Source organism: Protopterus annectens, chromosome 12.part0, assembly GCF_019279795.1.
Source record: "Protopterus annectens isolate FY-2018-M chromosome 12.part0, PAN1.0, whole genome shotgun sequence".
Lineage (NCBI taxonomy): Eukaryota > Metazoa > Chordata > Ceratodontiformes > Protopteridae > Protopterus > Protopterus annectens.
In genome coordinates this window covers 193634051-193648963 of record NC_056746.1, presented here as the reverse complement: position 1 = coordinate 193648963, position 14913 = coordinate 193634051, and the positions used below count along the sequence as shown (strand labels likewise).

At 38.6% G+C, this 14913-nt stretch overlaps 1 protein-coding gene across 2 annotated transcripts in view; it reads right to left on the bottom strand.

Moving 5' to 3' along the window:
- LOC122816443 (mucin-12-like) overlaps positions 1-14913 on the bottom strand; it is a 401780-nt gene that overhangs the window by 357750 nt on the left and 29117 nt on the right. For both annotated transcript variants that reach the window (XM_044089236.1, XM_044089235.1), the window contains exon 3: positions 10090-10209. In XM_044089236.1, the coding sequence (XP_043945171.1) occupies positions 10090-10209 (120 nt within the window). The remainder of the gene's footprint in view (positions 1-10089; positions 10210-14913) is intronic.

Below are 14913 nucleotides of genomic sequence, written 5' to 3'. Positions count from 1 at the left end.
CTTTATTTTTTAAGTAAGAAATGAACTGCATTACTTGAAGAGATAAAATAAAATATAAGCATCCCATGGCCCTCCTTAGCCAGGCTCTCAGCATTTGACAGAACAGGTAATTGGTTAAATGCATTAACCTATGGGAGGTCAAAGCACTTTAACCAGTTGATGATTGCTGGCTTTCTGATGTCCTTCCTTAGATCACTGTTGTAGTATTCCAGTACTTGAGGAGTTATCCTGCCAACCTGACATCTGGTCGTGGTACCAAGACTAAAAAACCTTCCTGATGCTTCTTGCATCAGATGTATGACCTTAGCCCATGGACATAAAGGTACATAAGTAGATGTAAGCATGGGATCCTCAGACTATCTTGCTGCCCGTTTGAACACACATGTTTCACTATCATCAGTGTGAATACCACAAGACTTTGCAGCTACCACTTCCAAGGTATGGTCAGATAAGTGCCTCAGTGGGGAACCTCCTTTTTCTTCATGTCATCTTTAAGATTTCTTCATGACAGATAAGAGAAAAAAGTACAACTGTGGAAGGCAGAATACTTACAAAGATCTCCACTCTCAGTGTTTGTTTTGCTTAGGGATGGAACATGATTATCGTAACTGCAAAATTTGCAAATCATTTGTTCCTAAGACTGTCAGAACTAGGTTAGCTTCCCTTAATATCTATTTAGAGACCCAACACCTCAGGAGCCTCACACTTTCCAAAATGTTGGAACCCTCAGCTTTGGACATTCTGTTCATACCCAAAAAAAGTTCAAAAAACTGAAAATGAATTATTTGGCTGCCCAGTCTGACTCAGATATACCTTCAGAGATAAAACAAAAATCCACTGTATGTCCAAGTTCCACTGAGATGCCCTCTCCCATGACTCTGCCACAGGCCAGTATAGCATCTCTCAGTCACGTATCTAATAAGAGAGAGAGAGAGAGAGAGAGAGAGAGAGAAGGAGGAACCATGGATGATTATTTCAGAGGATTCTGGGGGCATACTTCAGATCCTAGTTAGGGATGGGGTACCCGGCTCCCTTATCAAGGTCCAGTAAGATTCCACACCATAGTGCTTTGTTAAAGCAGACATCCTGTCAAAGAAGACGTAGTAAGCTAAACATGCCTTTTCTCAGCAGAGGTCCCATGAGACACAATGGCTAGATTTTTCTCAAGGCTTATATAAAGCCACCTTATCTTTGGTGCCTCCTTCCTTCCTTCCTGTCTTCTCTTGCCCCTCCACAAAAAGGCAGCATGATTCCTCCTCAGACGAAGAGGAATCAAATTTAGATGAGGACTCACTGGTCTATTCCTAAATTCTTTCTCCTGGGCAATTGGCCTCTGATGATGAATTCACATTATCACCAGATTCCCCGTTGGAAGAGATTTCCTTTGAGGAGACCATCTCCAGGATGATGCAACACTTTGAGTGAGATACTAAACAAGTCTCAAATGTATAGAAAATATACTATCAATTGCTGGAAGTGGGGACCCTGAGCCTTCAGTTGTGCTCCTTTTCTGGAAGTCTTTTAGGATGCTTTTGCCTCCACTTGCTCTAAACCAGATTCTCACTTACCTGCTCCTGAGAAACCAGATGGGTTCTACAAGTTGCCTGAGAACAGAAATTCCTCTACAAATATCCATTAGCAGACCCCTCAGTTTTCTCTCTATCAATAAACCCTTCAAGCTCATCCCCATGCCCAAGATACTGTCATCTGACAGAGACAGCAGGGCCATGGACAGGTATGGCAAAAATGTCTATCTCTCTGCCACCATGGCATCTAGAGCCATAAACTACCAAACACTGATGACTAAATATTTATTATCATTTTAGGAAACCTGAATAATTTATTTTATTTTATTTGCCTTTGTTGACTCAGAAAGTCTGACTGGGAAAAGTTGATTATCAGTGGAGCCTGGGGAGGAAAGCTCCAGTACAAGTATGTACTTAGTTTACATTTTAAAATTACATTTCTTATACAGTTTTCTATGGAAGTAATAGTACACTAAGTATTTAGGGACATAGTAGTACTATTCAATAAAGTTATAACATAAAATTACAGTGTATGTTATAGTAGAAAGAGGGGTAGTAGCATTACTTATATAAAGTACAATTTTTATACATCTTCAGATGGAAGTAAAATACATTTTTATGTTAAGCACATTAAAGCACAAGCTATTATTTTTTGATACAGTTACAGTGAGGAATTAAGTTCTAGTAATACACTTTAGTGGGGTTAAAAGCATCAAATTATAGTGTCCACTGTAGTTGGAGTTGAGAGGTAGATGAAATGAAATGTAAAAGATAAGGAGGAGAAAAGTATGTCACTTGTATTAATTACGGGACAAAGTTTAAGTACAAGAGAGTGGTGTAGAAAGACATTTTATTTTAAATAGAAAGGTATATTATTAGAAGTGATAAAGACAGAAGTCTGAGTATGGTTATAGGTTATGACTTGTTAAAACCAACATTATTGAGGTAGTTGGGTTCAGGGAAACAGCATGAGAAAGGATGAGGGCCTGGATACTTTAGAGGTATTGATACTACCATCCTGGTGATGAACAAGAACATAACCAGAAGTGGAATAATAAGTCCCTGGCTAAATCTGAGGATTCTGAACACAAATCATAGCTTGTTTCTATGCTCTATAATGTCACCTAAGTAGCCAGACATTCCATTAAATCCAGCTTTGATGGTGCAGAGGCTTTCTCTAGGACTGGGGCCACTGGTTCCGTCATATGTAGATTTGCTTCCCTTCTCCTTCATTTCTTACCAGAGGATGTTAAGGCCACACATCTGGACTCCCCTCTTCATAGGGGCCTCCTTTTTGGCTGTTCTGCTGCTTAACTTTTTAAAACAATGCAGGAAGACCAGAGGCATATTTTTCTCACATCAGTCCTTGCACGCCAAAGGAACTACCCTTCAAAACTCACTGTGTTTGTTCATAGAGAACACAAATCCATCCAAAGGGTGAAGAAACTAAGAAATACCTTCAAGAGAAATCTCAGTGGGATTCCAACCCTGGGAAAACTTATTTTTCAAGGAAACCTGCTTCCAGCTGACCTTCTCCTCACTCACTGCCCACCTTTGTCCACACATTCTCCTTTCCCAAAGGCCTGGTCTGTCCCTCCTAGCCTGGGAATGTGTTACTTTAGACAAATGGGTCTGCCACAGAATGGCTTGGATACAGCTCCCATCAGCAAAGGGACCCCTTCCCCCCTTCAAATCAATCTCAACCCATTCTCCCCTTGATTCAGAGACTGCTCTCCCAGGGCATGATAGAACCAACTCCCTCTCAGGCACAGGGAAAAGGTTTCTACCCAAAACTATTCCTCATTTCTAAGGAAAAAAAGAACATGTAGGACCATCCTAGTTTTGTCTTATCTCAACATCTCTTTAGAAGTTGTGCTTCAAGATGCTCGCTCTCCAGAACCTGCTTCCCCCTATCCTTACTAACACCTTGCATTTGAAGCATGCATACCTCCATAACCCTATTCATCCTACCCGCAGAACATTTCTCAGATTTTTAGTCTCTCCATCACACTTTAAATTCTCAGCTTTAACTTTTGGCATGTCTACATCACCCGGGGCCTTCACAAAGTGCTTATTTCTTTCTATTGCCTTCTGTAAAACTCAGGGGGTACAAATTTTCCCCTGCTTAGATGATCTCTTATTCAGGCTTCTTCTAAGGAAACCCTGATGTTACATCTCAAATTCACTATATATTCTTCTGGAAAGATCAGGATTCCTTGTCAACCTAAGGAAGTCTTTCTTGACTCCCTCTCAAGGCATAGTTTTGCTAGGCTGCAGAATGAATACCCTGACAATGACAGCTTTCCTCCATCAGGAGGAAGTTCTCTCTCTCACCACTTACTTGCAGTCCTTGCTCTCTCTATCTACAACCTCAGCAAGAGAGATACTTAGAGTCCTAGGTCATGTGGCAGCCACAATTCTAATGGTGCCATATACCAGTTTAAATATTAGGAAGATCCAATGGGTAGTTAAAGTCTTTCTAGTCTCAGCACAATCAGCCCCTTGGACTTCCAAATCCTTATCTTGCCATTTCTAAGGCAAGAGCTGCACTGGTTGGTATCCCAAGTGAAACTCAATACAGGAGTTTCCTTCCTATCAGCCACTCCCACCGAGGGCCTACACACAGACTCATACGACCTGGCCTGGGGGGACTAGACAGGTTCTACTACAGTTCAGGGACAGTGGTCACCCAGAGAACTCAAGGAACACATCAGCATGAAAGAATTAAAGCTCTCATTTAAGTCTTACAGGTGCTGTCTCACTTGTGGAACCTGGGCCCCCTGACAGTATTCACAGACAAACCTTTGGCCATGTGATACATACATCAACAAATAGGGGGAAACCAAGTCTTACCAGCTGTGCAGACTAGCTCTGATGGCATGGAATAGAACTATAGAAAGAAACATATCCTTACAGGCAGTTTACGTACTTTCAGAGGAACAACCTTGGCAGTTCCAGAGAAGACCCCCCCTCACAAATGGATGTTGCACACAGAGGTTTTTCTGGACATAGCCCACAAATGGGGTATATCTTAGATAGATCTGTCTGCCTCTTACCAAAACAGTTAATTCAGACTGTTCTGCTCCAAGATTCTTTGTCACCAGGCCTGGAGGACAGATGTCATGTCCTTCAACTGGGACAGAGGTTCCTCTATACTGCCCCCCTGATCCCAAATATTCTCCTAAAAATATAGAGGGACAAACCCAAAATCTTGCTAATGGCTCCCTTTTGGCCCAGGCAAAATTATTTCTCTCTTCTACTCTATCTGTTATGGAGAAATCACTTCAGCTTACCCCACAAAGTGGACTTAACCACAGAACAAGGGCTCTCTGATTCACCCTAACCTTCAGGCTCTGAGGCCAAATCATTGAATAATAGAATCATAATTCCATTCAGATGTCAATTTTCAGAGGATGTACTCCTGAGACTACAGGAAGCAAGGAAACCTACTACTAAAAAATCCTACTTCTGCAAGTAGAAAAGATTTTCCATGTTGTGTTCATAGGTATTTACTAGGCTAATGACCACAAGGGCCTTTTTAAGCCTAGCCATGCATCCCAAATCTCTGATGAGTTCTGATACCCTTGATAAGTGTAAGCTTGGGCCTGGGAGATGAACCATTTACAGGTTACCTGTTTGCTTCAGAGACATAGGTGCCAAACTGGGGATGAATTTCTAGTTTTACAAGTGTTAACAAGAAGAATGATGACCCAGTTTGGTAGGTAGCCCTACTATCCTGTCATACATGTGTGAGTTACTCAGAAGTGGTCTGGCCTACTTCTCCATCAAAGCCCAGTTATCTGCATTCTCTGCTTACCTGCCCTTAAATCCTCCTTTGCACTCCAGAATTGAGGCCAAACCATCTTTGAAAAGTGTCCTTCACATCAACTCTCCCAGAAAGGCTATTCTTCCGCCCTGGGATCTGAACTTTATTTAAGAAAAACTCACATTGCTTCTGTTTGAATCTGCAACTTTAGCTTCACTAAAATTCTGCATCTGGAAAACAGTTTTACTTGTCCTTACTTCACCTAAAAGAGCTTCTGAGAAGCTTTGCCTTCCATAAGTATAGGATCTCCTAAGGTGCTAACCCCTTAGTTAGTAAGTAGTAAATGAGCTGTCTCTGAATTAATGTATTCTGGTGCCAAACTTTTTCTCTACTCCACAAAACAGAGGTGAGAGAATCCTTCACTTTTTGGATATGCATAGGCAGCTTAGACTTTACCTGGAAAAAACTAAACCATTCAGAAAGTTTGATCAGCTTTTTGTTTCCTGCCAAAAAGGATAGGATGGGATGCTCAATTTCCAAATAGACAATTTCCAAATGGATTTCTAATGCCATCTCCTTCTGTTATACCTCCCATGGTAAAACTCTGCCAACCACAGTGAAGAACCACTCCTCCAGAGCAGTGTCCATCTCTGGTGCCCTCTTCAAAGGCATTGATTACACACTAGATGCATTTTCCTGTTCTAGGGCCTTTTTCATCAGCTATGTCCTCTTAGGACTGCTTGACAGCACCCCATACCAAATCCTACTTCCTTCAACAACTGTTAGCTTTGAGAATCCCTCACAGCTATTGGACTACTGCAACAGTGATTGATAGGACATCTACTGTTATGGTAAGTTCTTACACAATTGCATTTTCCCTGCTGGAGAAAAAGCCTCTGAGTATACCTAAAGGAAGGAATGGGTGGTCACTGACTGACTGGCTAGGGAAGCAGCTCCTGAATCATGAGACAAGTTTTTTACTACTACTACTACTACTATTATTATTATTATTATTATTATTATTATTATTATTAATAATATTTTCAGTGGTGACTTTGCAGTATCAAAAGCTATGAGGGCTCCCAAACATGATCTGTGGATTCTTTCCTGGTAAATTACGTACTGCAGGCATTTTTGTTTCAGACTTCATATCCTTCAAAAACACAGTATAATACATGTTCTAGCAATCTTCTAAGTGCAGATTCTTGAGCTAAGATGTAGAGAGGACACTGGGAATTTCCAGTGGGTTGTCCTTTATGATTCTGACAGCAGTGAGCTAAAATAAAGTTTTATTTCATTATTTATGCATTTATTTGATCACAAACAGATGGGATTCATATAGTCTTAACAAGTAGCTATTGCAGCATTTACAGGTATTTACAGGTTTGCCTTTTTGTATCCTCAGAAGCATTTGTCATCTGTTTATTGAGAGATGCTAGTTTTGTCAGCTATGCAGATTAAATCTTGCACGTAGGTTATTTCTATATTGAAAGAAAAAAATCCTTAGTTGAGATTTCTGTTAAGGCCATCAATGGATCAAAAGGTTGGAAAAAAGCCCTAAAATGCACCTCAGAGCATGTAAAAGCCCATGGCTTAATTCAGTTACTTCAGTGTAGTTTTAGCCAGTCTTGCTCTTCAGCTTAAGACAAGTTTTAAAAACACAAGAGAGAAGTCATTGGGTGGTGTGTGTTCTTCATTGTATGTCTTTAAATGCCATGGTCTGACTATTAAAATTATTTTACTGAAGTAGCAATCCATAACAGATCAGAAATAAAAACAACTGATCCTTCACCAAGGATAGTTTGAGAAGCGCTGACCTAAATAATCTTGATTTCTTCTAATTGTTATTCCTGTTTCTCTTGTAAATATGTCATACTCAGTCTATCTGCTATATGCAATGTCTTGCCTGGTCCATATTTCACTTTGAGATCATACTTTTGTTGAGTAAGTGTCATGCTCTGTAATCTTAACAGTGCCCTGTACAAAGACTTTCTGAACAAGCATTTATAGTCGGTTTCCACGTATACTTTTAGAGCTAGTCATACTTCACCTCTTGGCTTAAGAATCTGCACTTCATATCCATACTTTACTGTTGGCAACTCCTTTTTCTGTCTAATAATATTGATTTTGTGTATCTCTTGACCCACAGGCAAATTGTACACCCTCTTGTAGAATCACAGCTATTATATTATTCTTACTGTCATCTATTTCCAACATATCTGGGTAATAACATTGTATTTTAAAGCTGCTGTATCTGTAGCTATTTTCTTGACAAGTTCAAAATAAAATTTTGTTCAAAGTTCCATTTGCAGGTTACATGCTACTGTACCTTTATAAGAAACATCATCAGGGACATATTAGTTACTAGCTTTGCAAGACACTTCATCATTCCTAGAAACCTCTGTAATGCTACTTGTATTTTGTCTTTGGCATTTGAACAATTTCCCTGACTTTTCCTATATCAGTTTTGTAGACCATCTGAAGTTATAGCATGATCCATGTACTTCAGACTTCTCACTCTTATTTTAAATTTCCTCCTATCTAACTTGAAATAATTAACTTTTAAAATCCGGTTAGCAGCTGTAGCATCTTTGTGATATTTTTTTATGTCTGCCCCCTTACTCATAAATAATCCACATTGTTTGCAACATCTTCCATTCCTTCAATTATCTATATTGCAGCACTTTGGAAGACCTCCAGTGCTGGTAAAATACCAAACAGAAGTCTGAGGAACTTCTACCTTCTAATGGTATATTAAATATACACCGTTTGGAGCCTTTTTTATCTACTTTTACATGTAAGAATATCTTATACAGACAAAACAGTGTAAGAAACTCCTCTGTGTGGAAGATTTTCAATCCATATATATCTAGTTAATCACTGTATATTAATCAGATCAGATCAGATAACGGTAGTAGAAGTAGTGAACTTAAACTCATCCTTAGTCAAAAAAATAATGTATATATATATATATATATATATATATATATATATATATATATATATATATATATAATTTGAAATATTATACAGAATGACTAAGTATTCAAAAGTAATCCAGGCAGGGTAGGCAGTCTGTTTCCAGTCAAAAATCCTTTATTAAGTAAACTGACAAGCGATCCAATTAAAAGAAAAATAATAATTTCCTCACAAGCTTTCTAACTATATATATGCTTTTTATCAGGCAAGGGAGTAGTTTATTGTGCTGTAAAACAAAGTATTATTGGTATACATGTTAAATTCACATCTCGACTCCCATCAGTGTGATATTCACCCCAGGGATCATGTCAGTTGCACTGCTAGACAGGGGTCCAGGGAAGTAAATACTGTGGGAAGAAATAACCAGGGAATTATTATGGCTAGGCTTGTATAGGCCCTAGGGCCGATAGCCTAGTACCAACCTATGAACCTATTTGAGCTGGTCCTGCCCTACTTAGTAGCTGTCATAATAATATGTCTTATGTACTTTAAATAAAATTAATGATGTGGTACCTCTTATTTAACCAGATTATTAAGACTGTGATTTTATCCAAGACAATACACCACATCACTGGAAATATACAAATCTTAGAAAAAAAATATATATATATATATATATATATATATATATATATATATGTATATACATATACACTTTGCATGCAAAAAATCCATTGTAAAAATCATATTCTATTTCCATAACCTATTGTTAACAAAGATCGCTTTCATCCTTCTAGACTTCTTCAGGTCTGTGTACAAGAACCCTAAAAACTATCTGCTAAAATATTATTGTATAATTAGTTAGTATTGTTATTACACATAATTTTGAATAAAGTGGAAAAAAAGGACAAGAAAAAGAAAAAACGTATGATGATGAAAACAAAATATACGCTTAAATTAAAACTGATTTAACATGGTATTTAAAACCAACTGGAAGAATAAAATAAAATAAAGTAAAATTAGCCATGTAAACAATGTGGCAATTTTCTAAGTTCCAGTACACTTTTAAGTGAACAGTAGTAATTTAGTCCAGGTTTCCTAAAAGAGCTTTAATTGCCACATGAGTTTACATTTCTCCTGCATAGTCGGGATGTCTCCTTCAAGATCACCCATGTCTATCCGATCCAGTGTCTGGAATTTAAAACCTGAAGAGCAAGGTGTTTGGCTAGTGCATTATTTTAACATCTAGAGCGGATTTCTGCCAGATGACATGAAATCCTATGCTTAAGTTTATTTACAGACTTGCCCACATAAAATGCATCACATTCATTGCACTGTGCCCTGTAAATTACTTTTGCAGTGTTACAGTCACCCCCTGAACTGGTCTTAATGATTTTCTTTAAATAAGGGCAATAAAAACTATCACCTTGCATTTATTGATTTCTGACACCATGTAATATTTGGATGTTTGAATATTTCATTAACAACACAGACACTGTGGATGAGATGGACACACTTCTAACCTCCATGATGTCTTTAATTAAGCTGCTTTCTAGAAGGGTTTCACTATATGATCTGCATCTTCCTTTAGCACAATTACAGGTATATTCCCCATATTATACAGCAGTACCCACTGCAGGACCTAAGCTGGCCTATGAAGTGGACAGCGCTGAAACTCTGGAAACACAGGTCAACAAATGGCACGTGACAGGCTTTGCAATTTAAAAGCACAGCCACAGGGGAAAAACAGCCAAACATTTTGTCAGAAAATTCCAGCTGTTTTATCTTTCATCTCACTCATTTAAATATTTAAATTCAGGTTTAACTTATTAATGGAAGACAAGTTTCTGTAGTAAATTTAGTGTAAATACAGCTTACCTGTTTCACAGTGTTCTCCAGTCCACTGCAGAGGGCACACACAGCTGGTGTTGGAAACAGAGGCCAAGCATGTTCCTCCATTAATACAGGGATTCTGCCTTGCACACCAATCAACCCATGCTAAAAAAACAAATTGACAGGCAGAAGAAAGAGAGAGATTACTGCAGCGAAATCAAAATGGTTAAGAACTTTGTTGGCTAAAAGTTGTACCTAAGGCATTGCCCTGCTCCATTTAAGCACATTTTATGAAGAAATCATTGACAAACGAATTCATCTTTAATATTATGTGCTGACTGTGCATGCTAACCTGTCTTTGAATACCACCTTTGTCCGTGCCATTTTTACCCAAGATGTAGTTAAAAAGGCATGCAATAATAAGCCCATTTATCCAATCAAATGATGAAATATAAAAGAAAAACAAACAAAACTTGTGCTAAGTAAGTTTTTTTTTGAGATGGAAGGGCATGCTATAATGTCTGCTATTGATACATTTTGTATTGTTAAGCAGGTTTATGATCAGAACTTAAGAACCATATGTTTAGTCAGTTTTGGCAAAAAAAAAATATTAATTCACAATAAAATAATGACAAGGTGCTGATAGGCAAATCAACCACCAGTACGTCTTTTTCAAAGCACTTATGAGCATGTTAATTTAAGATTCAGTAACTGATTGTGAAGGTATACTGAGTCATGTGATATCACTGTAATGCTCTGTATTGTTTGCTTACCAAGTCTTGCTTAATGAGTACATGAGCTGGGTGTGATTGATTTAATGAAAGGTGTGATGACCCACCAATGGACCAGTAATCAAGGAGCCTCAATCCTCACCACTGGCACTAGTGAGGAACATACATTGGGAAGGATAGCAGGTACACGCACAATATTTCCAGATGCAGCTCTCTGCATCAAGTGCACTTTCCCTTAAGAGCACATAGAGACCACTGTCAGTCCAGGGCTGGTTTCTCCCTCTTTGCCCAGATCCCCAATAAAACTCCACACTGGCACAGCTATAGAGTTGATATCTCACCTGAGTGGTAAAGCCAAGACCTCCAGCACCCTCTCTGTCTGACCAGTGCTTTGTGTCCCTGTCCAAGTAGCTGACACACACACACTTTTTGAGGTTTGATTTGCACACACACACACACACACACACACACACACACACACACACACACACACACACACACACACACACACACACACACACACCTGGAAAGGCTGGCAGAGGTTTACTAGCTATGCCTCCTTTTGCCCAGACTATAAGGTAGTTATCACTGCCACCAGCCAACTCCTTTTCAGATACTTTAAGGCTCTTAACAAAGGGTGTCCAATCTTACTGTGTAATATTAATATTAATACAAATGGTAGTTTGACCAAGAGCAAGGCTATTAGGAGTAGTTCACACAGTGTCAGCAAATAAATATGCAAGTACTCTCAGAACTTAAATATCTTCAGACAGATCAGCCACAATGAAAGGTTTAAATATATTTAATAATAAATAATAAAACAACAAGAAAATACTCAATATATAGTCACAGTGACATCAGAGTTCAAAACCACAGGAAATATTTAAAACAACACCGCAGGATAATCTCAAATAAATAAAGAAAAATATCTAAACTAAGCTTTGCTATATTCCTGACTGTATCTAAGAGAATTGTTATACCCTAGTTAACTTACTTAAGAGCAAGGCAGATGTGGTGAATGAATCTTCTAGTTGTTGTCAGGTCAAAGACAGAATACAGAGTGCTGTGTCTCTCTAAGAGACCTCTCAAATTAATATCTCAAATATTACTGCTGGGATAGCTTACAGAATTACATCATTCTTGTCATCTGACTCTATCACAGGTGAAACTCCCACTCCTGGAAGCTAACAGTATTTAGCATATACCTGTGAAAATACATAGACCTCAGATCTTTGGCAGATGCTAGAAGTCATAAAACAATTATATCCCGCTACATTTCAAGCCTAGTAATTATTTCGCCTTAAAACAATACAGAAAACTCAAAAAAAGTGTGTTTTTGTGGTTTTGGACTTGGAATAAAATTGGTACGATCTAAACCGGAATTCCCTATCTGCACTTTTTGGATTTAATACAGAAAACTCCCTAGTACAGACATTCTGTCTCTAGCTGGCATAAAGTAATATCATTTCAGCTATTTTTCTGAAATTTAGTAGACTGAGATTAACCTCATGTATCCCGGTTTAAACTGTTAAAATATATACACTTAAACAGTTACAATAGTGCATGTACATTTCTGTTCTTTTCCAGTTGGACACAGTATGGATCCGTTTTAAATACAAGCATTTTACAAATACCCTTTTCATCAACATGTCTATACAAACCAGTTTGATATACACATAACATACAGTTCTAATATAGTTGTAACACAAACATCTTACACAAATCATTTTGATAGTCACCATTGACATATAATTACTTACAAACTTCCAGACAGCTGTGCTGGCAGTATATATCTCCTTTCGTCACAGAAGGGATAACAAGTAACGACTTCATAATTTCAGGATTTATTTAATATTCATTTTCTAACTAGCATAAACAAGACTGGTTTTGAGAGCAGTACTGTTTATTGTGAGGTACAAACACAAGGAAGCAATATATATTTTTTATCATTTTATGCTGTCCCAGGTTCATTGTCCTAGAGTGATGAAGCCACCGTCTACTCATTTCTCTGACTCCCATGTGCTTGGACAATGAGGAGAAGACAGACAGCTAGAGAATGTGGCCATGATTCAGCAGGTTCACAACTAAATGCCTCTTATGTTGGGCCTTTGAAACTGTGTGATCTCAAACACCCACATCTCTAGCTACAGTAGTGTTCTACTTAGCAGTTTCTGTTTTTTTTTTCCTAATTGCTTTTTCCCCCAAGCCAGCTCACCTTCATTCCTCCCCTAATCATATATGGTAGTTCTTTTCTGGAAATTTCATCTGGTATCAGTGCAAGAATCGTGCAGAGTGAGGTATCACTCTGGAAGCTTTGAGAGTGCCTTGTGCCCTTGCCTGCATCACACCTATGAGGGAGTTTATTGTGGCCTAACCCCACTCTAGAATGGGTGGATATGCAATCCACATCACTACAGAGACTTGCAATGCCTTCCTCGCTTGAATGCATGCTCTTGCACACCAGCTTTGAAGGTTACTACACACTGTGACTTTGTGAGCTTAATGTCCACCTCCCAGACCATACAATTACATTGCAGACCCACCTCCAAAGGACATATGCAGTTTATGGCTGCTTCAGGCTGCCCTCTCCCCCAGATTAGGAATGTCAATCTTTCCCTGCCACCTTCATCATTTGACTAAACTGCTAATTCATCCTGGGTCACCTGGTCTTTATCCCTCTATGCCACTAGAGCTGGCACCTCCTTGGTTGCTGTTGAATTGGGTCTCCAGTGGTACATTTCTCCTGGGATGGGTGAGTCAGCATCAACCACATGCTCTCATGTCTCACCAGCTGGCTCCTCTAGGATACTGTTTACACCCAGATCCTCTAGGATATAGCCATGGCCAAAACCACTACACCATCAAGTCAACTTAAATACAGGGATATCTTACATAATTCTGCCAAGAAATATGCTGATCCAAGATGCTGACATTTTAGAGTATAATTGTTTCACCATGCAAGTTTTAACCTATGAGAGTCTTCCAGGCTTGCTATGTATCATCTAATCAGGAATGCCTAAATTATACATTAGGCTTAAATGATATGGATCCATAACACAGATGGTACATCCCATTGTCTTATATCTCAATTATCTTTTCAACTCTGTGATTTTTTTCCATATCAGTGGTTTACATAAATACAGCAAAGACATTACATTGCTATTGATAGAGCAGCATCTCGGGCAACCAGTTGGTTAAGTCTAATTTATGCACATTGTTAAGAGTGAAGAGTCCACTCTAAAGGAAATATAATTACTATCCAGAATGAGCAATTTCTGAGCCTTCCCCATCAATAGCTTGTCTCTGCTGTGCCCTGTATCCAGACCTTTGTAAGTGATTGATCTTTGTGAACCATGTCTGTTACTGCTGCTGTTGTTTTCTTATAATTTGGACATATTATTAAAGCTTTCTGAATAAATTAAGATGCTGGACTTTTATATTAAGTTATAGCATCTGGCACAGCACTGTCCAGCAAAACTGACTTCATGAAAGTGGGCTTGATGAAGAAATATTATGTAGTACAGTCTCATAGGTTGGGTGACACTGTGTTACGGCTGTTTGCACTGCTGTTTCACATGCCTTGTTTTTTTGGTTCGTTTCCTGGTGAGGAACCTTGTGCTCTGAGTCTACATATCATTCCTGCGTCTGCAAAGGTTTTCATCAGGGTCACTGTTTTCCTCCCACATAACAAACACATGCTGGTTGGCAAAATGCCAATAATCTGAATTAGCTGCAGGTGTGCATGCAGTATATAAGTACATTTAAATGAATCCTAAAATGGACTGACATTCAGTCCAGGACTGGTTATCTGCCTTGCAACCTTTGCTTGCCAGTGTAGGTTCTGGCTCCCCTATGACTCTGAGCAGGATAAAGTGGGTAATGACGAATTAATAAATCCCTAAGCTTGTCTTAGTAATGTAATATTTAGTCTGATAAGCTTGCCTTCTCAAAGCAGATAACTGCTGTTTCAGTATTTTCCAGCCACATCTATGTGCCACTGGGCATATCTGAAGACGCCACTGGAGAGATACACAATACATTCATAATTTGCGCATTAAAATGATTTAAAAGTTTGGGCAATATAAACAGATTTTTGTTGTATGAAATGCTATTTTTTCCTCATTATTAACACTCCCCA